General features: G+C 37.2%; 1 protein-coding gene across 6 annotated transcripts in view; it reads right to left on the bottom strand.

The window, feature by feature from the left end:
• NSUN7 (NOP2/Sun RNA methyltransferase family member 7) overlaps positions 1-26,535 on the bottom strand; it is a 149,177-nt gene that overhangs the window by 112,129 nt on the left and 10,513 nt on the right. For 4 of the 6 annotated variants that reach the window (XM_077136722.1, XM_077136720.1, XM_077136721.1 and 1 more), the window contains 2 exons: positions 14,281-14,339; positions 13,816-13,946 (listed from right to left, as the gene is read on the bottom strand). In XM_077136722.1, coding sequence (XP_076992837.1) covers positions 13,816-13,946; positions 14,281-14,339 — 190 coding nt within the window. Of the gene's footprint in view, positions 1-13,815; positions 13,947-14,280; positions 14,340-22,039; positions 22,146-26,535 lie in introns of those variants that run through there. The other 2 variants (XM_077136723.1, XM_077136725.1) reach the window with 2 other exon arrangements.

Genomic DNA, 26,535 nt, shown 5'->3' with positions numbered 1-26,535 from the left:
ACTTAAATTTAAAGACATCAAAAGAGACAAAGGAGGACACTATATACTAATTAAAGGGTCAATTCACCAAGAAGATAAAACAATCATAAATGTTTATGCTCCCAATCAAGGAGCTCCAAAGTACATCAGACAGACATTGGCAAAACTGAAGGGAGTGATAGATGTTTCAACAATAATAGCAGGAAACTTCAATACACTACTCTCCTCTATAGCTAGAACAATAGACAGAAGATCAACAAGGAAATAGAGAAGATAAATAACTTGATAAATGAATTAGACCTAACAGACATATAGAGGTCATTGCACTCCAAAGCACAAGGTTATACATTCTTCTCTAGTGCTCATGGAACATTCTCCAGGATAGATCATATGCTGGGGCACAAAACTGGTCTTTATAAATTTAAAAACATTGAAATTATTTCAAAGCACTTTCTCTGATCACAATGGGATGAAGCTGGATCTCAATAACCACCAAAGAATGAGAACATCCACAAATATATGGAGATTAAATAACACACTCTTAAACAACCAGTGGGTCAAAGAAGAAATTGCTAGAGAAATCAGTAGCTATCTGGAGAGGAATGAAAATTAGAATACAACTTATCAGAATTTATAGGATGTGGAAGAACTGTGCTGAGAGGAAATTATTGCCTTAAACGCCTATATTAAAAAACAAGAAAGAGCAAAAATCAAGGACTTAACAGCAAACTTGGAGGACAAAATAGTCTTTTTGATAATTGGGCATGGAAGAACTGGATATCAATAGCCAAGAGAGTGAAAGAGGAGCCCTATCTTACACCCTACACAAAAATTAACTCAAAGTGGATCAAATACCTAAATATAAGAACTAGCACCATAAAGCTTCTAGAAGAAAATGTAGGGAAACATCTTCAAGACTTAGTAAACATCTTCAAGACTTAGCTTCCTCAACTTTACACCCGAAGCATGAGCAACAAAAGAAAAAATAGATAAATGAGAACTCCTCAAAATCAAGTGCTTCTGCACCTCAAAAGCCTTTGTCAAAAGGTGAAGAAGCAGCCAATTCAATGGGAGAAAATATGCAGAAATCACATATCAGAAAAAGGTTTGATTTCCTGTATATACAGAGAAATCACACAACTCAACAACAAAAGAACAGACAATCCAATTATAAAATGGGCTACAGATTTGAATAGGGATTTTCTTCTGAAGATCAAATACAGATGGCTCAAAAGCACATGAAGAGATGCACATTTTCACTAGCTATAAGGGAAATGCAGATCAAGACTACAATGAGATACCACCTCACACCTATAAGAATGGCTGCTATTAAATAATCAGGAAACTGATACTGTATGATTCTACTTTTATGACCAGCATAAAGGTATAATCAGAGACTTACAGAATATAGGGGACTTAGAGATACATAGAAGCTAGAGACGGGTGAACTGTTAGCTAATGAGGTTGAACTCCAATGTAAGGGAAAAGAGCACTGAAGGTGACTCTCTAGTGGGTCTAGAAGTAATATTAACATATTGAAGATGAACAAGATTGAAAGGGGTTGTATAGACCTACGGGTCCCACTGACTCACACTAGACATATGAATGAGTTCTAGTAAGAATTGCTTCAAAGATATGATTCTTGTATAAAGAGTGTTTAAGTCCAGGGTACAGGGGGAAAACTGCTATTGCATGCTGTGAGCTGTGTTCAAAAGGAAACTATCAGCACTACCACAGCAACAGCAGAGGTAAATAATGGGATGAGGGACATGGTGAGGGTGTGTTTATTGCTCTTCTTTCTCTTGGGAACAATGAAATTATCTAAAATTGAGAATGTTTATGGACTGTGGACTTTGGGTCCTCTACATGATGCCTGATGAATGCAGGTGGCTGAAGGGCACACTGACGAAGTACAATGGCAAAAGATGGTGTATACTTATAAACAAAGGCTGTGCTGCTACAAAAAGAAACAATGTCGTGAGGCATGCAATGATGTGAATGAATATGTGGGACATTTGGGGGGACAAAATAAGCCAGAAACAAAAAAACAACAATGGTATGGCCACTTTTAGAAAATGCTTATAAAAAAACAAGGGTCTAGATTATAAGTTTTTAGAGCAGACACATTAAGTCCAGAGTGGTTGATTATTATTTCTGGATTTAGAGAGGCAGTTTTATACATATAACCTTGTTCTAGTTTGCTAGCTGCCAGAATGCAATATATCAGAAACGGAATGGCTTTTAAAAAGGGGAATTTAATAAGTTGCTAGTTTACAGTTCTAAGGCCAAGAAAATGTCCCAGTTAAACAAGTCTACAGAAATGTCCAATCTAAGGCATCCAAGGACAGATACCTTGGTTTAAGAAGGCTGATGAAGTTCAGGAAGGGCACATGTGTGGAAGGGCACATGGTGAACACAATCAGAGTTTCTCTCTAATCTGGAAAGGCACATGGTGAACACGGTTAGAGTTCCTCTCTCATCTGGAAGAGGACATGGCAAGCTCATCATCTGCTAGTTTCTTCTCCTGGCTTCCTGTTTCAAGAAGCTCCCGGGAGGCATTTTCCTTCTTTATCTCCAACGGTCACTGGCTGGTGGACTCTGCTTCTCATGGCTATGTCATTCTGCTGTGCTCTCTCTGAATCTCTTTCTTTCTCCAAAATGTTTCCTCTTTAATAGGACTCCAGAAACTAATCAAGACCCACCCAAATGGATGGAGACACGCCTTTACCTAATCCAGCTTAACAACCACTCTTGATTAAATCAGATCTTCAGGGAGATGATCTAATTACAGTTTCAAACATACAATACTGAATAGGGATTAGAAGAAACAGCTGCCTTTACAAAATGGGATTAGGATTAAAACATGGCTTTTCTAGGCTACATACATCATTTCAAACCAGCACAAACCTGATATTTAGAGATAAGAACTAAACCAAACAGGTTGGGGTTAAAGTGACTCAGAACATAGGGGTAAGGAAGACAGTGTCTATATTTTAGAACCACACTTACTCTTCGAGACCAATGGAAGAAAGGTTTATTTGATCTGGAACTAAAATTTTCTGTAGTGCATAATCTAATTCAACCTATCTGTATGCTCATTTGAACAGCTGAAACACAGAGAGCACAGAATGAGAAAGAAGTCCTTTAATCCTGTATAGATTAGTGTAATGCCTGGATACATCCTAGAGTATAATAACCAGATAATCAAAAAGTTTTTGCAAAATCCCCTGAGGGAGGGGGAAAAGACTATGGAATATTAAACCTTACCATCAGGGAACCCCCTTACACTGTGTCAAACTTTAGGGACACACAAATCAATAGGCCATGCCCTTGATCATGAAGCTTACTCTTGTGAAGCTCATGTAGGTAGTACAGAAGCTTAGACTACCTATAGGCATGCCTAAGATTTACTTCTGGTGGACTTCTGTTATTGCTCAGATATGGTGCTAGTTCTTATATTTAGGTATTTGATCCACTTTGAGTTAATTTTTGTGTAGGGTGTAAGATAGGGCTCCTCTTTCACTCTCTTGGCTATTGATATCCAGTTCTTCCATGCCCAATTATCAAAAAGACTATTTTGTCCTCCAAGTTTGCTGTTAAGTCCTTGATTTTTGCTCTTTCTTGTTTTTTAATATAGGTGTTTAAGGCAATAATTTCCTCTCAGCACAGTTCTTCCACATCCTATAAATTCTGATAAGTTGTATTCTAATTTTCATTCCTCTCCAGATAGCTACTGATTTCTCTAGCAATTTCTTCTTTGACCCACTGGTTGTTTAAGAGTGTGTTATTTAATCTCCATATATTTGTGGATGTTCTCATTCTTTGGTGGTTATTGAGATCCAGCTTCATCCCCACTCTCTAAGCCCAACTCTGCAAGTGAAATCATTGCCCTTCCCCTACGTGGGAAATTATATCCAGGGGTGAAAGTCTCCCTGGCGATGTGGAAGGGGACTCCCAGGGATGAATCCAGATCTGGTACCATGGGATCAACAATTACATCCTGGTCAAATGGGGGGAAAGAAGTGTAATTAATAAAGTATCAGTGGCAGAGAGAGCTCAAATAGAGTTGAGAGGCTACTCTGGAGGTTGCTCTTACATAAGATTCATGTAGATCTTGCTACCTATCATAACTTGCCAACCCCCAACCAGGACCATTCCAGCCAGTCTAAAGAACACTTAGGGCAATTTATAAGATTCTACAAGGGTTCCAGGCACTAGAGCAACTTTCCAGAAACCTACAACCTCCTGATGGGTCCCTGGCCCAGATAAGTCCCGACACCTAGTCCACCCTCTCCAGAACATCAGATAGTTTCATCTCCCTACCCCATATCAGTGACAGACCCTTCCAATATAAAAAATTTAGAATTGCCATAGCCCAAACAACCCCAATGAGAGGTATGGACAGATCAAAGGTGATGGTGGAATTATACATAGAAGATAGGACTTAACAAATGAATATGAATGCTGAATCATTAAAATGATATCTCTTTTAGTCTCCAGTATTTTAGAGCAACTAGAAGTAAAAACCTAAAATTGTGAAATTGTAACCCATGTCAAAATCTGAAATATGTTCTAAAACTAATTGTGCTGCTCTGCTTGGAAATTTATAGCTTTTTTGTACATATGTCATTGTTCACAAAAAAAGAAGGAAAAAAAAGTCAATTGTGATGATCAAAAAGTATTTAAGCCCTCTAGCCTCCTACATTCTAGAGCAGCTAGAAGGAAAAATAGGAGAGGATCATTTGGTAACCCATGACAAACTCTGGAATCTATCCTGTGACCACTTTTTGAAAAGTGCTTTGAAAACTATTGCTTTTTTATTTCTTTGCTTTGTACATATGTTATACCATACAATAAAAAAAAGGTTAAAAAAAAGAATGAGGTCCTGATGCATGCAACAACATGAATGAACCTTGAGGACATTATGCTGAGTGAAATAAGCCAGGTAGAAAAGGACAAATATTGTATGCGCTCACTGATATGAACTGCAGCACAGAACTATGTATGTGAATATAGTTGAAAGGGAAGTTTTGGATCATGTATGTTACTTGAATGAAAATTAGAATATAAACATGGGACTGTATAACGCAGTGAACCCTATTGTGGACAATGGAGTGGGGGTAATAGTAAAAGGAGAACAATGTTCTTTATGAATCATAACAAATGTACAACACTATTATAAAGTATTAATAATAGGGTGGTATATGGAGGGAAATATACTTAATGTAAACTGTGGACTACAATTAATTGTACTATTTCAATACTCTTCCATCTGCTTCAATAAATCTTTCATTTATTTTGTAAACCTACAAAGTTTCTAATTTTAAAAATATATAAAATTAAAAATAAATGACACAAGTTCTTCACACTGCAGGTACCTCCAACACAAGAGTTACATTCTGGTTATAATATAGGGAGTGTACTCAGTAGCTAATGTTGGAAAGGTACTTTTTAATGTAGTGGGATATAAAATTTTTGAAGTATTGGGTCAGGAATGGAGACTATGGCACTATCAAGATTATCTATTCTCAAAAGATCCCTTGCCCAAGAAGGACATACCCTTTGATTTCTTACTTGATTTCTTTAGATGTCTTTATTTTACCACACATTAGAAATTATTCTGCTTTTAGAAAGCAAGAAATAAACGTGAAAATTATAGCTGCCTGTCTCCATCTGTGTTTCTAGAAATCTGTAAAGGTGATAAAATTGACATGAGAAATATGAGAAAATGGGTAAATAGTTTAGACAAGACACTTTTAAACAAAGTTTCAGGGAAAGTTCTACTCAATTTGTTTTTTAGGATTGTTTCCCCTCAGTTTCTTTCCTGAATGAGCTGCTGCTCTCTATACGTGCTTATCTGAAGAGGCCACTAAGTCCTGAGGAAAAAAAGAAACTTTTGTCTTACTTAATACACAGTATAATCTGAAGTGCATAGTGGTCAGAGCATAGGCTCTGTTTGAATCCTGGCACTGGTTGTGTTAGATCAATTTGGTCAAATTACTTAACCTCATAATCCTCACTTTTTTCATCTATGCATCTATAAGGACCTATACCTATAGAATTGTTATAAGGATTAAATAAAATAATACATGTAAAGTGCTTAGGAGAGAATCTAGTATAGAGATGTTCTATAAATATTAATAATTAAGACAACTTCAGTTTTCAAATCTTTTCTTACTACCCATGCATCAAAAAGAAAACTGAAATTTAATTAATTTCTAATTAAGCTGATAAAAGGTTAAAATATTTAAATGTATATTTGAATAACAAATGTTTTCAAATGAAATAAATAAATATTATATGTAATATCAAATTATACCTAATACATCCTGTTCTGAGAAACTTTATATCCATAAATAATGCCAAAAAATATGTATTCCTAATGTTCTCATTTATAGTAAAAACCTACTAGTTTGTCTTCTAAGCAGGCTCCCCTTCTGGAAATAGAACTCCCCTCTCTTCAGAAAAGTGCTCCTCTCCTCCCTCTATCCATATAGTTCCTTTGGGAGGTGTCCCTAACTGACTCTGTTTTGATAACAGTTGATTGGTCAAGGGTACAAGTGAATTTTTGGATGTTGCAACAAGTCAAGCCTGTTTCTCTAATGTTTGACAGAGTCAGAGATAAAGCTCCAAATTTGTTTGCAGCCAAATTTCCCATTCCTATTATGCAACTGTAAGACAGAATAAAGTTATGAAGTATGTAACAACTATGCATGGACCTTGAGGACATTATGTTGAGTGATATTAGCCAGAAACAAAAGGACAAAGATTGTATGGTCTCACTGATATGAACTAACATTAGTGAATGAAGTTGGAGAATTTCAGTTAACAACAGAGGGCCATCAGGAGATAGAAATAAGGCTAGATATTGGGTAATTGGAGCTGAAGGGATACAGATTATGCAACAGGACTGATTGTAAAATTCAAAAATGGATAGAACAATACCACCTAACTGTAATACAATAATGTTGGTACACTGAATGAAATTGAATGTGAGAATGATAGACGGAGGAGGATTGGGGGCACAGATGAAATCAGAAGGAAAGAGAGATAAAGACTGAGATGGTATAACCTAGGAATGCCTAGAGTGTACAATGATAGTCAATACATGTACAAATTAAAAAATGTTTTTGCATGAGGAATTACAAAGGAGTGTCAATATTGCAGGGTGTTGAAAATAGATGGTAACTCATATTTTAAAATTTTAACTTATGTATGACTAAAGTAAAAAATGTTTATTTGGCATAAAATTTATATTTTGACTAGTGCATTTCTAATATAACTTACGTGAAGAGTTAAGGTGAACACCATAAGTACGTGGAACCTTGAGTAGAGCATGAGATTTTGTAGATTCATCCACAGTGATGCCCTAATAAATCTCAGAGTGATCTGAACAGTGAATAAAAAAGTATTTGCAAAGTCCCCTTGGGGAAATGGTAAGAAAGGGGAAAAATTCAACTTCCCCATGTGGGGAATTCCTGATATTCTCACAAGCAGTGGGAATAACCAAAGCAATAGGCCAAGCCCTCAATCTTGGGGTTTGTTCATATGAAACTTATCCCTGCAAAGGATAGGCTAAGCCTACTTAAAATTAGGTCTAAGAGTCACCCCCAGAGAACCTCTTTTGCTGCTCAGATGTGGCCTCTCTCTCTCAGTCAACATGACAAGCAAACTCACTGCCCTCCCCGTCTCTACATGGGACATGATTCGCAGGGGCATAAACCTTCCTGGCAACGTGGGACAAAAATCATAGAATGAGCTGGGACTCATCATCAAGGGATTGAGAAAACCTTCTCAACCAAAAGGGGGAAGAGAGAAATGAGACAAAATAGAGTGTCAATGGCTGAGGGATTTCAGAGTTGAAAGGTTATCCTGGAGGTTATTCTTAAATATTATATAGCTATCACCTTTTTAGTTAAGGCTGGGGGGAAGTGCGTGAAAATGTAGAGCTGTGTTCCAGTAACCATGTGTCTTGAAGATGATTGTATAATGATATAGCTTTCACAATGTGGCTGTGTGATTGTGAAAACCTTGTGTCTGGTGCTCCTTTTATCTACAGTATGGACAGATGAGTAAACATATGGATTAAAAATAAATAAATAATGGGGGAACAAATGTTAAAATAAATTTTGTAGATTGAAATGCTAGTGATCAATGGAAGGGAGTGGTAAGGGGTATAGAAAAAATAGGGAAACAAAAAAATAGACTGAAATATATTGGGTAGATGGGAATATTAGCAGTCCATGAGAAGGAGGAGTAAGGGGTATGGTATGCATGAGTCTTTTTCTTTTTCCTTTGTATTTTTTTCCTGAATTGATACAAATGTTCCAAGAAATGATCATGGTGATGAATATACAACTATGTGATGATATTGTGAGACCAAGAATGGAATGATCTTATGGTAAGAATGTTCATGTTTGTATGTTGTTATGTTTAAAAATATATACTTTTAAATTTCCAATTCTGGGAACAAAATAATAAAAGATGAAGCCAAAGCTCAGAGAGACTAGCATCTAGAGACTAGAGTTGAAGAGAGTCCTGATAATGGGTTCTAGGTAGTAGAAGGACAGCTGCATCACTGCTCTTCCTTCAGTCTCAATGTTTGTTCAACTCAACTTCTGGCAATCTCAATATTCAATTCTTCCATAAGAAACCTTATAATAAAGTATTATTTTTGCTTAATATAATTTGACCTCCAAACTCAAATTGGAAGTTTTATTTACTTCTTTATGGCTTCAAAATTTTCAGAAATTTTATGTAACAATGAACAAAATAACTCATTTTTGAGTGCTATTGTTAATATCTAACACATCAGAAATATGGTTCTCTTTAAATATAAATTGAAGATTTTCTAAGCCAAGAGATAATCTTCAGTGAACTGCTTGAATTTCCCATAAAAATATAAAACAGACATCAATACTAACAGTGTTAAAGACAGGTATACTGACCAATAGAACTGAATAGAGTGTTTAGATACAGACCCTCTCATCTATGGACAATTGATCTTTGATAAAGCAGTCAAGCCAACTCACCTGGGACAGAGCAGCTTCTTCAATAAATGGTGCTTGGAGATCTGGATATCCATATGCAAAAGAATGAAAGAGGATCCATATCTCATGCCTTATATGAAAATTAACTCAAGATGAATCAAAGAGCTAAACATTAGAGCTAAGACCATAAAACTTTCAGTAGAAAATGGAGGAAAATATCTTATAAAACTTGCAATAGGAGGCAGATTCCTAGATCTTACACCCAAGGTACGAGCATTGAAGAAAGAAATAGAAAAATAGGAACTCCTCAAAATTAAACACTTCTGTGCATCAAAGAACTTTGTCAAGAAAGTAAAAAGGCAGCCTACGCATTGGGAGACAATATTCGAAAGCCACATGTCAGATAAGGGTTTACTATTCAGAATATATAAAGAGATTCTTCAATTCCTCAACTCAACAACAAAAAGACAAAAAAAACAATTAAAACATGGGCAAAAAACATGAACACACACTACTCTGAAGAGGAAATACAAATGGCTGAAAGGCACATGAAAAGATGCTCAACTTCACTGGCTATTAGGGAAATGCAAATCTAAACCACAATGAGATATCATCTCACAGCTACCAGAATGGCCACTATCAAAAAAAGAGAGAACAGTAAGTGCTAGAGAGGATGTGGAGTAAGAGGCACACTTATCCACTGTTGGTGGGAATGTGAAATGATACAACTGTTGTGGAAAGCAGTTTGGTGGTTCCTCAGGAAGCTAAGTATAGAATTGCCTTATGATCTAGCAATCCCATTGCTAGGTATTTCATCAGAGGACATGAGGGCAAGGACACAAATGGACATTTACACACCTATGTTTATAGCAGCATTATTTACAGTTGTCAAGAGATGGAAGCATCCCAAATGTCCAACAACGGATGAGTAGCTAAACAAGCTGTGGTATATACATACAATGAAATGTTATGCAGCTGTAAGACAATATAAAGTCATGAAGCATGTAACAACCAGGATGGATCTTGAAGATGTTATGCTGACTGAAATTAGCCAGAAACAAAAGGACAAATACTGTATGGTCTCACTGATATGAACTAACATTAATGAGTGAACTTGGAGAATTTCAGTTAAGAACACAACCAGGAGATAGAAATAGGGTAGAGATTGGGTAACTGGTGCTGAAGGGATACAGACTGTGCAACAGGACTGATTGTAAAAATTCAGAGAGAATAGCACAATACTATCTGACTGTAGCACAATAAACTAAGTACACTTAAAGGAGCAGAATGTGAGAATGATAGAGGGAGAAGGGCTGGGGGCACATGAAACCAGAAGAAAAAGACAGACAATAAAGACTAATACGGTATAATTTAGGGATGCCTAGAGTGTACAATGATGGTGATTAAATGTACAAATTTAAAAATGTTTTTGCATGAGGAAGGACAAAGTTATGTCAGTATTGCAGGGTGTTGAAAATAGATGGTCATCCATATTTTAAAACTACAACTTCTGTGTAAGACTCAAGGAAGAAATGTTAATTTGATGCAAAATTTGTATTTTGACAAGTGCATTTCCTAATTTAGTTTAGTTGAACACCATAAGTACATGGAGCCTTGAATAGGGCATAAGATTTTGTTGGTTTTTCCAGGTTAGTGTGATGCTCTGGTAAATCCCAAAGTGATTTGAACAATGAGCAAAGAAGTACTTGCAAAGTCCTCTTGGGGGAATGGGGAGAAACGAGGAAAGAATTCAACTTCCCCATATAAAGAAGTCGTGATATTCTCACAAGCAATGGGGACAACCAAATCAATTGGCCGAGTCCTCGCTCTTGGGGTTTGCCCCTATGAAACTTATCCCTGCAATGGATGGGCTAAGTCTACTTAAAATTAGGCCTGAGTCACCCCCAGAGAACCTCTTTTCTTGCTCAGATGTGGCCTCTCTCTCTCTAAGCTGACATGGCAAGCAAACTCACTGCCCTCCCCCTGTATGTGGGACATGACTCCCAGGGGTGTAAACCTCCCTGGCAATGTGGCACAGAAATCCTGAGGTGAGCTGGGATTTGGCATCAAGGGATTGAGAAACCTTCTCAACCAAAAGGGGGAAGAGAGAAATGAGGCAAAATAAAGTGTCAGAGGCTTAGAGATTTCAAACAGTCAAGAGGTTATCCTGGAGGTTATTCTTACACATTATATAGATTTCCACTTTTTAGTTTATGGTGTATTGGAGTGGCTAGAGGGAAGTACCTGAAACTGTAGAGCTGTGTTCCAGTAGCCACGTTTCTTAAGGATGATTGTATAAGATATACCTTTTACAATGTGACTGTGTCGTTGTGAAAACCTTGTGTCTGATGCTCCTTTTATCTACGGCATGAACAGATGAGTAAAAAAATATGGATAAGAAATAAACAAATAATAGGGAGAGCAAAGGTTAAAATAAACTGAGTAGATTGAAATAGCAGTGGTCAATGAGAGGGAAAGGAGTAAGGGGTATGGTATGAATGAGTTTTTACTTTTTTATTTCTTTTGCTGGAGAGATGCAGATGTTCAAAAAAAAATGATCATGGTGATGAATACACAACTATGTGATGACATTGTGAACCACTGATGGTACACCATGTATATAATGTTTGTATGTCAAGAATGTTTGTATGTTTGCCAAGGATTGACAAAAATATTTAAAATATATATATATATATATATATATATATATATATATATATATATATTTACAATGCTGTTTCAGACTATTCATTAGGTAAAAGTCTTCCCACGAGACTCTCATTACATTGGTGCTTTCTACTGTAGTTCAGCAACATAATAATAAAAACCATAACAACAGTAGCACAACATTTTTTTAACACTATGTGTCTGGCTCTAAGCTAACCATTTTGTATGCATTAGTTTATTGAGAGCTCCCCTAAATTCTTTGAGGTACTTATTACTATCCTCATGAAAAGCTTCCCATAGTACCTAAATTTAAAAACGTTAGTTTCCTCTTAACTTGGTAGAAAAAATTGTTTTACATTTGACAAAATAGTGGGTTCTTATCTATTGTTCTATTGTTGAGATTTTCTCATTTGATACATGCTAGATGTTTTTTTCAGTTTTAAACAATTTTATTCACACATCATACAACCCAACCTAAGTAAAATATCGATGGTTCCTGGTATAATCACAATCTATATGAGAATATTTCCTTTTCTTATGCAAAGAATCCCACACCTCTCCCCAATATTCCCCACTTACTGACATTTAGTTTTGGCATATTGCCTTTGTTACATTCAGTGGAGATGCTAGAATTTTTTTTTATTATTTTAACATTTGTTCCCCCTATTATTTATTTATTTTTAATCCATATGTTTTACTCATCTGTTTATAAAGTAGATAAAAGAAGCATCAGACGCAAGGTTTTCACAATCACACAATCACCTTGTGAAAGCTATATCATGATACAATCATCTTCAAGAAACATGGTTACTGGAATGCAGCTCTACATTTTCAGGCAGTTTCCTTCAGCCTCTCCATTACACCTTAACTAAAAAGGTGATATCTATAAAATGTGTAAGAATAACCTCTTGACTCTGTTTGGAATCTCTCAGCCATTGACATTTTATTTTGTCTCGTTTTACTCTTCCCCCTTTTGGTTGAGGTTTTCTTAATCCCTTGATGATGAGTCCCAGCTCATTCTAGGATTTCTGTCCCACACTGCCAGGAAGGTCCACACCCTTGGGAGTCATGTCCCATGTAGAGAGGGGGAGGGCAGTGAGTTTGCTTGTCATGCTGGCTGAGAGAGAGAGAGGCCACATCTGAAGAACAAAAGAGGTTCTCTGGGGGTGACTCTTAGGCCTAATTTTAAGTAGGCTTAGCCTATCTTTTGCAGGGTTAAGTTTCATATGAACAACCCCCCAAATCAGGTCTCTGCCTGTTGCTTTGGTTATCCCCACTGCTTGTGAGAATATCAAGAATTCTCTACTTGGGGAATTTGAGTTTTCCTCCTTTCTCGCCATTCCCCCAAGGGAGCTTTGAGATGCTAGAATTTTTAAGAACTGTTAATAAAGCTAAGTAAATAAATAATAGCTGATCCAATTAAAGTTTAATTTAGGTTTATGTCAAAAATTATTAGGAATTTTTCATGATTTTCTACATGCTTACAAGTTGAATTTTACAATTTAACACTTCAAAAATAACTTGAATTGTGCATCTGTGTGGTTTTTTTTTTAATTAGAGAAGTTGTAGGTTTCCAGAAAAATTATACATTAACTACAGAGTCCCCAAAGACCCTAATACTGCAGTACTGAGGAATTTGTTACAATTCATGGAAGAACGTTTTTATAACTGTACTACAATTAGCTATAGTCCACGATTTATCCTAGGGTTCACTGTTTTTTGGTTTGTTTGCTTTTATTACAGAACAGCCATGCATAAAATACAGGATTCCCACACCATCCTACTTTTAACACCTTGCACTGGTGTGGAACATTAGGTACCATTGATGACAGCACATTTTAAAAAACTGTACTACTATCTATATAGTCCATCATTTAATTTACTGTTTGTGTAGTACAGTTCCATCGACTGTTTTTAAAATTTTTAATCAATCACCATATATACAATCTAATATAACCTGACTTTGAACAGAACACATTTAACCCATTCAAAATCAACTCAACATATTTTTGAACTTTTATCCTTTTTCCTTGGCAAAAAAAGGGACTCAAGAAATTTATGAACTTTCATCTTTTCCTTGGCAAAATTTTAGCACTTACCTACATATAATACTGTGTACAATTTTACCAATGAATATAGTAATATTGATTTCATATAAAACATTCACTTTTACAATTACCTAGTAAGAAGGTTCTCTACTTCTTGAACTTCAGATATGGTGTCTTCGTTATCAGAAAGGAGACGAGCTTCAAATTTTCTATCTTGGTAATCATACAGCATCACAATAATAAGACTGTTCAAATGATCTGGCTACCAAGGGGAAAGAGATATAGAGAAAAGTTACAAAACAACATCTAATAGCAAAGTTTTCTATTCCATTTTTCTTCCTGAGGAGGTAGGGATGTGACTATTTTTACATAATTTGGATGGATTGGAGCATAGGAAAGGTCTTCAAAACAAGAAAAAAATCCATTAAGAAAAGATAAGGGTCAGTATTAGAAATATTAGAAGTAGGAAAAAACTAAAGATGTATTTTGAAGAGGTTTCAGCATTAAGCAAATTATCATTTAATTCCAAAGCCTTTTTAATACTTTTTAAATAACAATCATGAGACAAGCCAATTATATTAAAAATGTCTACTTACTATTGTGGTACTGGGAAAGATATAGCTATCTATTAACATAGTTTCCAAAATATCTTGATCTGCATGACAAGAGAAATGTTTGTTACCAAAAATACCAAAGCTGAAAATGAAAACTTTGGAATCAAAATACACTTTGAACAATGCCATAAACTATTTATTTTCATATTAAAATATACCTCAACTCTTTATAAAGCTTAAATTACAGTGATATAATGAAATATTTGTAATCTTTATGAATCCTGTACCTTCATGATCCAGACTCCACATAGAATCATAGCCAAAGAAGCATCATCAGAATAGTGAAAAGGAATTCCAACCTGTAATTTAGGCCCTTTGAAAAACATGAAAGAGTAGCTAATTTATAATATTAAGCTATTCTGCTCTTATTCTTTTTCATGTCCTCCTCAATTCCCCCATATCCCCTCATGCTCCAGTTTCTCATTTGCCAAAATACCTCCTGGACACTCATTCATAGGTTTGTGTTTTTAGGGCGGGGGTGTGGTTCAGGACTCTAACCCAGGTCTCCCATATGGAAGGCGGGCATTCTACCACTGAACCACCCATGCACCCATCATTCATAGGTTTTTATCTCTCATATCTGTCCACCCTTCTTTGAAAGCTATCTCCTATCTCACTATGTTCCTGCCCTCCTCCTCCCTCTCCAATGTTTTGCTACCCATTCTCCAATTCTGCCTCATAAAAGTCTACCAAATCATTCTGCAGAGACAGATCTTTGGGCTAGAGGGCACAGGAGGTAAGGAAGGAAGAGACTGTAGACTCTTTTAACCTTGTCACATACTATAATGAAGACATTGTGTTTCAGCAAGGAAGGAGTTCTTAAAGACTTTGGAAATGTTAAAAATGATGTGTTACCTTGGATGATATCTCTAAAGCCATGATTAAATGAAGGAAAAGGACAAAAGTTGGTACATTCAGGAATAAGAGTGATAAAACAGAAGCATATCTGGTAGAAACACCAGCAAGAAAAGGTAAAACACAATTTTCATAAGTAGGAAATCACTCTTAATCAATTTTTTTGCAAAATAATTACCTTACTTTTTCCTCTATCACCTCTTAAAATTAGTCTTTATGAGCCTGGGCCAAGATGGAAGCTTAACAATGTGCATATTTTACTTTGTCCTCCAGAACAACTACTAAATAACCAGAAACAGTACAGAACAGCTCCTGGGGCCACGTCAGTGACCGGACACACAGCATACCCCAGTCCGGACCAGCTGGACCAGCTGCAAGCCCCCCCAGAACCGTGAGTTTCCCAACCTGTGGTAGCCGGCGCCCCTCCCCCACAGGCTGCTTCCCAGAGGGGAAAGGAAAGAGGCTTTACCAGCAGCAGGGGCTGAGCCCAACCAAATACCAATTGTGGAATTAATTAACAAATTCTGACTACTAAAAATAGGCCCCCAGCTCAGGTGAACCTGGTCAAAGTGGAGGTTGCTCATTTTTGCCCCAACACCAAGGGGGTAGGGCTGATGGAAAAAGAAAAAAAAAAGAAGGAAACAGAGGTTTTTGTGGCTGTGTTTCTAAAAAGGCTTGACTGCCTTTGGATATGGCTGCAGGACTTCTCAGGCTGCAACTGCCCCAGGCATAGGCAGAAACAAGCTAGTTTGAGAGCTTGTCTGGAGACTGTGCCTTCCCCAGGGGAGGGGTGAAGCCCAACTCAGGTGGAGTACCTCCCTTAAGGAATTCAGACTACCAGGGCTTGGTAATTTGAAGCCATTAAAATCAGCCTACAACCTCTCCTCTGTCTCCACCACGCCCCCAGCAGGGATAGTCTGCCAAAGTTAAAGGTACCACATCATCTTATGCTGGTGGGACCCACAGGCAGACAAGCACCACATGCCGGGCAGGATAAGAAAAACAGAGTCCACAGATGTCACAGGAAAGGCTTTCAACCTGCTGGGTCTTACCCTCAGGGAAAACCAACCCAGGTGACTCCTTACTCCTGATAGGAGGCCAGTGTGGTCTGGGAAAATCCGGCTGGGGTCTATAATACCTAAGTAGACCCTCCTAAGTATGGGGGGAAAAAGGCACCATACAAGTAAGGCAAGAAACAAGAAAACAAGAACTGAAAAATTCTCCTCTGTTAAACAAAACTTAAGCTAGAGGTCCAGATAAAGCTGAACTGAATGTCAAAGAACAGATAGACAACAAATTCATCCAGCAAGAAAACCCTAGGTAAAAGAAGTGAAAGCAATCTCCAGAATAAACTAATTAAGGTAATTAAATGACTAGACACCAACACAAAATAACAAATCACACTAGGAAAACTGAAGATATGGCCCATTCAAAGGAACAAACGAACAATTCAAATGAGATACAGGAGCTGAAACAATTAATTCAGAATATACGAACAGATATGGAAAACCTCATCAAAAACCAAATCAATGAATTGAGGGAGGATATAAAGAAGGCAAGGAATGAACAAAAAGAAGAAATTGAAAGTCTGAAAAAACAAATCACAGAACTTATGGGAATGAAAGGCATGGCAGAAGAGATGAAAAAAACAATGGAAACCTTCAATGGTAGATTTCGAGAGACAGAACATAGGATTAGTGAATTGGAGGACGGAACATCTGAAATCTGGCAAGAAAAAGAAAATATAGGGAAAAAAATGGAAAAATGTGAGCAGGGACTCAGGAAATTGAAAGACAATATGAAGTGCACAAATATATATGTGTTATGGTTATCCCAGAAGGGAAAAGGAGGAGAAAAACTAATGGAGGAAATTATCACTGAAAATTTCCCAACTCTTATGAAAGACTTAAAATTACAGATCCAAGAAGTACAGTGTACCCCAAAGAGAATAGATTCATATAGACGTACTCCAAGATATTTGCTAATCAGAATGTCAGAGGTCAAAGAGAAAGAGAGAATCTTGAAAGCAGCAAGAGAAAAGCAATGTATCACATACAAGGGAAGCACAATAAGACCATGCATAGATCTCTCAGCAGAAACCATGGAGGCGAGAAGACAGTGGGATGATATATTTAAATTATTAAAAGAGAAAACTGCCAACCAAGAATTCTATATCCAGCAAAATTGTCCTTCAAAAATGAGGGAGAAATTAAAACATTTTCAGACAAAAAAATCATTGAGAGAATTTTTGTGACCAAGAGACTAGCTCTGCAAGAAATACCAAAGGGAGCACTAGAGACAGATACAAAAAGACAGAAGAGAGATGTAGAGAAGAGTGTAGAAAGGAAGACTATGAATAAAGGTAAAAAAAGGAAAATCAGATATGACATATAAAATCCAGAAGACAAAATAGTAGAAGAAAGTACTACCTGTGCAGTAATAACACTAAATGTTAATGAATTAAACTCCCCAAATAAACAAATTGTGGCATATACATACGATGGAATATTATGCAGCTGTAAGACAGAATAAAGTTATGAAGTATGTAACAACATGGATGGTCCTTAAGGACATTATGCTGAGTGTGATTAGCCAAAATTAAAAGAACAAATACTGTATGGTCTCACTGATATGAACTGACATTAGTGAATAAACTTGGATTATTTCATTGGTAACAGAGATCATCAGGAGATAGAAATAGGGTAAGATATTGGGTAATTGGAGCTGAGGGGATAGATTGTGCAACAGGACTGAATAGAAAAACTCAGAAATGGACAGCACAATACTACCTAACTGTAATGTAATTATGTTAAAACACTGAATGAAGCTGCATGAGAGAATGATAGAGGGAGGAGGGCTGAGGGCATAAATGAAACCACAAAGAAAGATAGATGATAAAGATTGAGATGGTATAATCTAGGAATGCCTAGAGTGTATAATGATAGTGACTAAATGTACAAATTTTAAAAAATGTTTTTGCATGAGGAAGAACAAAGGAATGTCATTACTGCAGGGTGCTGAAAAATAGATGGTAATTAATACTTTAAAATTTCAACTTATATGTGAGGCCAAAGTAAAAAATGTTTTTTGGTACAAAATTTATATTTTGACTAGTGCATCTCCTAATATAATTTATGCAGATAGTTGGTTGAACAACATAAGTATGTGGAACCTTGGGTAGGACATGAGATTTTCTTGGTTTGTCCAGAGTGATGCCCCAATGAATCCCAGAGTGATATAATCAGTGAGTAGAAAGGTATTTGCAAAGTTCCCTTCGGGGAATGGTGAGAATGGGGGAAAATTCAACCTTCCCAAGTTGAATTTGTGATATTCTCACAAGCAGTGTGGACAACCAAAGCTATAGGCTGAGCCCCCAGTCTTGGAGTTTGTTCATATGAAACTTAACCCCATATAGGATAGGTCAAGCTTACTTAAAATTAGGCCTGGACTTCCGGAGAAGATGGCGGCTTAGTAAGACGCGCGGGTCTTAGTTCCTCCTCCAGAAAAGCAACTAAAGAAACAGAAACAATACAAAACAGCTCCCGGAGTCACGACAGAGACCAAAAAGACAGCGTACCCCATTCTGGAACAGCTGAACGGGCAGGGAGAATCTGCTGCGGTGAGCTACCCGAGGGGCGCGCGTTTTCCTGGCCGGGACGGCTGGCGACTGGGGTCCCCTCCACACACGTGGCTCCCCGGTCTGACTCGGAACGTTGGATAGCGGGGCCCTCCCGTCACGCTTGGCGTTTCGGGCCAGCTGGGCAATTAGGACCGGCACTCTCCCAAGCCGCGGCGGCCAGCGACCCCCACCTCCATGCGCGGTTTCCCGGGCCGACTGCCGTGCAGACAGACGAGCGCCACGAGTGCCACCTACTGGGCAGGAAAAGAAAAACAGAGCCCAGAGATTTCACAGAAAAAGCTTTCAACCAGCTGGGTCCCACACCCAGGGAAATTTGATCAAATGCCCAGACACCAGCAGAAAATAATGGATGACGCTCGGAAAATTGAAGATATGGCCCAGTCAAAGGAACAAACCAATAGTTCAAATGAGATACAGGAGCTGAGACAACTAATGCTGAATATACGAACAGAAATGGAAAAATTCTTCAAAAACCAAATCAATAAATTGAGGGAGGACATGAAGAAGACATGGGCTGAACAAAAAGAAGAAATAGAAAATCTGAAAAAACAAATCACAGAACTTATGGGAGTGAAGGACAAAGAAGAAAAAATGGAAAAAACAATGGATACCTACAATGGTAGATCTAAAGAGACAGAAGCTACAATTAGTGAACTGGAGGATGGAACATCTGAATTCCAAAAAGAAACAGAAACCATAGGGAAAAGAATGGAAAAACTTGAGCAGGGGATCAGGGAACTGAATGACAATATGAAGCGCACAAATATACGTGTTGTGGGTGTCCCAGAAGGAGAAGAGAAGGGAAAAGGAGGAGAAAAACTAATGGAAGAAATTATCACTGAAAATTTCCCAACTCTTATGAAAGACCTAAATTTACAGATCCAAGAAGTGCAGCGCACCCCAAAGAGAATAGACCCAAATAGGCGTTCTCCAAGACACTTACTAGTTAGAATGTCAGAGGTCAAAGAGAAAGAGAGGATCTTGAAAGCAGCAAGAGAAAAACAATCTGTCACATACAAGGGAAACCCAATAAGACTATGTGTAGATTTCTCAGCAGAAACCATGGAAGCTAGAAGACAGTGGGATGATATATTTAAATTACTAAAAGAGAGAAACTGCCAACCAAGACTCCTATATCCAGCAAAATTGTCCTTCAAAAATGAAGGAGAAATTAAAACATTTATAGACAAAAAGTCACTGAGAGAATTTGTGACCAAGAGACCAGCTCTGCAAGAAATACTAAAGGGAGCACTAGAGTCAGATACAAAAAGACAGAAGAGAGAGGTATGGAGTAAAGTGTAGAAAGAAGGAAAATCAGATATGATATATATAATACAAAAGCCAAAATGGTAGAGGAAAATATTATCCAAACAGTAATAATACTAAAAGTTAATGGACTGAATTTCCCAATCAAAAGACATAGAATGGCAGAATGGATTATGACCCAGCAATACCACTGCTAGGTATCTACTCAAAGGACTTAAGGGCAAAGACACAGACAGACATTTGCACACCAGTGTTTATAGCAGCATTATATACAATTGCAAAGAGATGGAAACAGCCAAAATGTTCATCAACAGACGAGTGGCTAAACAAACTGTGGTGTATACCTACGATGGAATATTATGCAGCTTTAAGACAGACTAAACATATGAAGCATGTAATAACATGGATGGACCTAGAGAACATTATGCTGAGTGAGTCTAGCCCAAAACTAAAGGACAAATACTGTAAGGTCCCACTGATGTGAACCGACATTCGAGAATCAGCTAGGAATATATCATTGGTAACAGAGACCAGCAGGAGTTAGAAACAGGGTAAGATAATGGGTAATTGGAGCTGAAGGGATACAGACTGTGCAACAGGACTAGATACAAAAACTCAAAAATGGACAGCACAATAATACCTAAGTGTAATGTAACTAGGTTGGAACACTGAATGAAGCTGCACCTGAAATATGGTTTTTTGTTTGTTTGTGTGTGTGTATCTTTTGTTTTTGTTTTTTTTCTTTTTCCTTTATATATATATATATATTATTAGTATTATTATTTTAATTCTCTTCTCTATATTAACATTCTATATCTTTTTCTGCTGTTTTGCTAGTTCTTTTCCTAAATCGATGCAAATGTACTAAGAAATGATGATCATACATCTATGTGATGATACTAAGAATTACTGAGTGCATTTGTAGAATGAAATGATTTCTAAATGTTGTGTTAATTTCTTTTCTTTTTTTTGATTAATAAAAAATTAAAAAAAAAAAAAATTAGGCCTAAGAGTCACCCCCAGGAGAGCCTCTTTTGTTGCTCAGATGTGGCCTCTCTCTCCAGCCGACACAGCAAGAAAACTCACCACCCTCCCCCGTCTGCGTGGGACATGACTCCCAGGGGTGTGAACCTTCCTGGCAACGTGGGACAGAAATCCCAGAATGAGCTAAGATTCAGCATCAAGGGATTGAGAAAAACTCTAGAATGAGCTGAGACCCAGCATCAAGGGATTGAGAAAACCTTCTCGACCAAAAGGGGGAAGGGTGAAATGAGATAAAGTGTCAATGGCTGAGAGATTCCAAACAGAGTCAAGAGGTTATCCTGGAGGTTATTCTTACACATTAAGTAGATATCACCTTGTTATCCAAGATGTAATGGAGAGGCTGGAGGGAACTGCCTGAAAATGTAGAGCTGTGTTCCAGTAGCCATGTTTCTTGATGATGATTGTATGATATAGCTTTTACAATGTGACTGTATGATTGTGAAAACCTTGCATCTGATGCTCCTTTTATCTACCTTGTCAACAGATGAGTAGAACATATGGAATAAAAATAAATAACAGAGGGATCAAATGTTAAAATAAATTTAGTTTGAAATGCTAGTGATCAATGAAAGGGAAGGGTAAGGGATATGGTATGTAAAAATTTTTTTTTCTGTTTTTGTTTTATTTTTCTGTTGTCTTTTTATTTCTTTTTCTGAATTGATGCAAATGTTCTAAGAAATGATCATGATGATGAATATGCAACTATGTGATGATATTGTGAATTACTGATTATATATGTAGAAAAGAATGAGCATATACTAAGAATGTTTGTGTTTCTTTCTTGTAATTTTTTTTTAATTAATAAAAATTTTTTTTTAATTAGTCTTTAGCCCCTCAATAGACACATGCTGAGATATACTTTGAGCTTATAACAAGTCTACCTCCCTGGAATGACAGTGCCCAGCCCCAAGTCCCAGAAGATCTATAGAGACTGACCTCCAGTAATTTTGTTTACATTTCAGAATACCACTCCATTGGCTGCTGGCGACTGGACCAAAGGAATGCAGCTTACTCACACTGAGCCAATAGAATTAACCTCTCACTGGAATTTAGAGAGAATAAATTAATCTAAGTGAAGAAACTAATATGTAGCTAGTTTAAGAGGAGGAGCTAGGTTGCAACAGTAGGACTTTTTCCACATAGACTAGAAAAGCAAAGAAGGTAGCTCTGTAGAGAAAAAGAGAATGAAGCAGAAGTACAGAGAGAAGCAGAGATAAAGAGATAGGCAGAGAAGAGTAAAATCCTGATGCCTTTCCCATTCCCTATTGCATTCTCTTTCTGTGTCTGGGTTTAAGTTGCCTGAGACTTCTATCTTTATATGAAAAGTTTCCTTTTTTGCTCAAGTTAACTGAAAATAGCTTCATTACTTGCAAGCTAAGAAGTTTGATTAAAATATTCTGGCTTTATTTTTATACATTTATTTTCTTAGCACTGCTCTCTTCTTCTCTGCAATCCAGACATTAAATGCAGGCATTTCTCCTAGAGCATATTATGAATTTGGTATAACATGAATTGGATAGAGTATGACTAATTTGGGAATAAATTTGCATTATATGAATCTCAATTAGTTTGGATGGGGGTACAGCACTGACAATGCAGGAATTTTATAACTGGGACTACTGTCAAGGGAAGAGGTAGCAAGGTATGTATTATAGGGATTGAAGAAAATCTGGAGAATCAGGAATCCTTACACAGGAAAATGTTCTGGTTCCTTTGGCCCATCCTTGTCCTATTCCTACCTACCTTGATATCATTCTCAGCTGAACTCTGTGCTGCTGAAATCATATTCTGATCTTTCTTACTCGATTAGAGCTGAAGCTTTTCTTAGCTGACTGAACCTAACTTCCATTCTTATTAGGCCCTCTGAAAATTTAGTTGAGACTTCCACAAAAGCCTTCTGAGTTCTGACTATGACAATGCTTTGTAAATTTCTCCAAATTCAAAAGGGCATGGTTTTTATGTGATTGTTTCAGCCAATGAATGTGCACCCTTTTCTTCTCAGGTATCTGTGACACCACACTCTATCAATTTTTTTTTTACCTCACTAGCCACCTCTTTTCAGTTTTCATTGCTGAGACTACCTTCCTCTTCCCTATCACCCTTTGCTTCTTAGATTTAGCTCTGATACCCAGTATGGAGAGTCCTCATTGAACACCCAGGACTTCACTTAAACCCTACTAGTTTCAAGGTTTTAAATGTCACCTATATCCAGATGATTTTAAAATTCTATCTTCAGTGCTGATCACTCTCCTAAACTCAAGACCCCTATGTCAGACTATCTAGTCAACTTTTTTCTTTTAATTTTTTATTATGGCAACATATGTACAACATAACATTTCCCATTTTAATAGCCACTTTCAAATATACAATTCAGTAGTATTAATTACATCCACAATATTGAGCTGCCATCATCACCATCCATTACCAAAAATTTTCTGTTACCCAAACAGAAACAGACTTTCTATTCAAGAAGCAATAACTCCCCATTCCCCTGGCCTCACACCAGCCCTGGTAATCTGTAGTCTATCTTGTAGACTATGAATTTGGACATCTAATAATTATCTCAAAATTAACATGGGCAAAAAATAATTCTTGGGTCTACCCTCCCAAATCATCCCTGAACTATTCATCCTGAAGTCTGCACATGACAGTTAAGATACCATCATCTACCTAGATGTCACCCTGGTTCTTCTTTCCTCCTCCCCACCCCTGCCCCACACCAATAGCATACGTAATGCATCAAGTCCTATAACTCCAATTTGAAAACACAGGCTGAGACTGTCTACTTCTTTCCATTTCCATTACTACGATATGAATCCTGGCCACTATCATCTGTTACCAGGACTATTGCAATAGCCTCCTTTTTCCTTTCCCTGCCTATAACTCTTACCCTCACAATCCGTTCCACATGTCAGGTAGAATGATATTTTTAACATGTGAATTATACAGCCATGATAAGAGTATCCTCCTGCTATAAATAATTAGAAGACTGGACAAAATATATGAGGCAAAGGTTTTGGACATTGGACAAAGCAGCACAGAACCTTGATCCCTGAGAAAAAGAAACAAATGAGATAAGCCTTATAATAGTACCATCTTTGTGCATTAAAGGGAATGGGATTCCAAGCAGAAAATAGCAGACTCACTGAGTTAAGAAAACAGACATCAGAATTCTAGAAGGCTGAGGGGGCTGGAATCTGTGAGGCAGGATACGGGAGGAAGACTTTTCTATCTTAGACGATCCCTTGAGTCTATTGCTGAATTCTAAGCTGCAGACACTTGGGGTAAAATTCAGTAAGGCTGGGCAAAGAAGCTAAGTAGTATCTTGGGCTTGCACAAGGCCAGATGATGATTTAGATCCGACAAGCCAGTGTGGAAAGTCCTCATTAAACACCCATGTTTTCACTGAAACCCTACAGAAAGTATATATTTAGTCATGGGACTAAACTAGTCCTTGAGTAAAAGCTAATCTAGACTCACCCGTAAAAGCTTAAAATGTCTAAATGATCAGATTTCTGCATATCATTTTATCATCACCTCTTATGACTCTCTCACTGGCTCACTACACTGCAGCCTGCTGACTTTCTACTGTATGAATGTGCCAAGCTTGCTTCCACTTAGGCCATTTGGCCTACTTTGTCATTACCATTCCCTCTGCCTGGAATGTGATTTTCCTCAGATTTTCATATGGCTAACTTCTTGTCATTTAGATGTTATATAAAATGCTGTTTCAGCAATGCCCATCATAGTGAATTCTACCAAATGTTTAAGTAAGAAAATAATACCAAGATAAAAAAAAAAAACTCTTTGAGAGAACAGAGGAAGAGAGAACACCTCTCATTCATTTTATAAAGCCAGCATAACCCTGATATCAAAACCTGACAAGGACATTGCAAGGAAAGAAAAGTTTTGAACATAAACAAAGAACAAAAATCCTAATAAACTATTAGCAAATTAAATCCAGCAATACATTAAATGGCCACTATATCTCACCAAATGTGGTTTATCCAAGGAAAGAATAGTTGATTTAACATTCAGAAATCAATATAATTTACCACAGTAATAGAATAAAGAAGAAAAAAAAAAACATGAGATCAAGAAGCTAAAAAAGCATTTGACAAAATTAAACATCTATTCACTATGTAAAAAAAACCTCTCAGCAAATCATGAATAGAGGGGAACATTCTCAACCTGATTTTAAAAAGCCAGAATAAAAAACCATAAGCAATTTCATATTTAAGATTGGGAATAAGGCAAGGGTATCCATTCTTATCACTTGCAGTCAACAAGAAAAGCTCATCAAAATTATAACTCCAGGTGGGACAGACAGGTTGCACAAAATGTCCCAGATGAAATGTTACCACATTTATTTCCACTTCCACTATTCATATTCTATACCTCTTACTCTTTAGATTAAAGTGGACAGGATGAAACTAGAAAATCTGTTTCCCTTTCTTCCCTTAGCACAACATAGAAAAGGTAGAATTATTTTTCACAAAATACTTCAGGGAAAAAAAAGAAAACATAGCCAAAAAATAGACAAATACACACCAACACATTATCTAATTTCATGGTAACTAAGTCTAGCCATAGACTATAACTGGTATAATTTAAAAGCATATTGGGGTCTTCTCTTCCAAAACTACTTGTCAGCTGTGGCCCTCTCCTCGTATACTCATGTTCTATTGCTGTCGTTACAGATCACCACAAACTTATTGGCTTTGAAACAACACAGACTTGTTATCTCACAACTCTGTAGGTCAGAAGTTTGGACTCTGCTCCAGGTCTTGTAAGACTGAAATCCAGGTGTCAGACAGCTTGGGTTCCCATCTGGAAGCTCTAGAGGAGAATCCACTTCCAACTTCATTCAGGTTGTCGGCAGAAAGTTCAGCTCTAGGGCTGAAGTCTCCTTTTCCCAGCCGACTGTTAACCAGGAGCTTCTTTCAACCCTTAAGGGGGCCTGCATTCCTCCTCAAATTGCTCCTTCCTCCTTCAAACTAGTAGGAGCACACTGAGTCCTTCCCAAGCTTCAATTCTCTGGCCTATCCTTCTGTCATGCCTCTTCTACTTCCAACCAAAAGAAGTTCTCTGCTTATAAGGGCTCATATGATTAGATTGGGTCCACCTGTTTAATTTTAAGGTCACTGATTAGTAACCTTAATTACACCTGCAAAGCCCCTTTTGCCATGTATGTAATGTATTCACAAATTCCAGGGATTAGGGTGTCGACATCCTGCCAACCAAACCTGGCAAAGAAAAATTATTTTCTACCTAACTCTAATTGTTGAGAAAGACGCTGAAACAGTATGCAAATTAGGCCGAAGTTATTTGTCAAGTATTAAGAGTTTCATCTTACAGGAGACGATTGTTCATCTGCCAATCAACAAATACAAGATACCTAGTGTGAGACTGAAACTGTGGCAGGTGTTTTC

This window comes from Tamandua tetradactyla, chromosome 19, assembly GCF_023851605.1.
Source record: "Tamandua tetradactyla isolate mTamTet1 chromosome 19, mTamTet1.pri, whole genome shotgun sequence".
Classification (NCBI taxonomy): Eukaryota; Metazoa; Chordata; class Mammalia; order Pilosa; family Myrmecophagidae; genus Tamandua; species Tamandua tetradactyla.
This window is presented reverse-complemented; position numbering and strand designations above follow the sequence as displayed.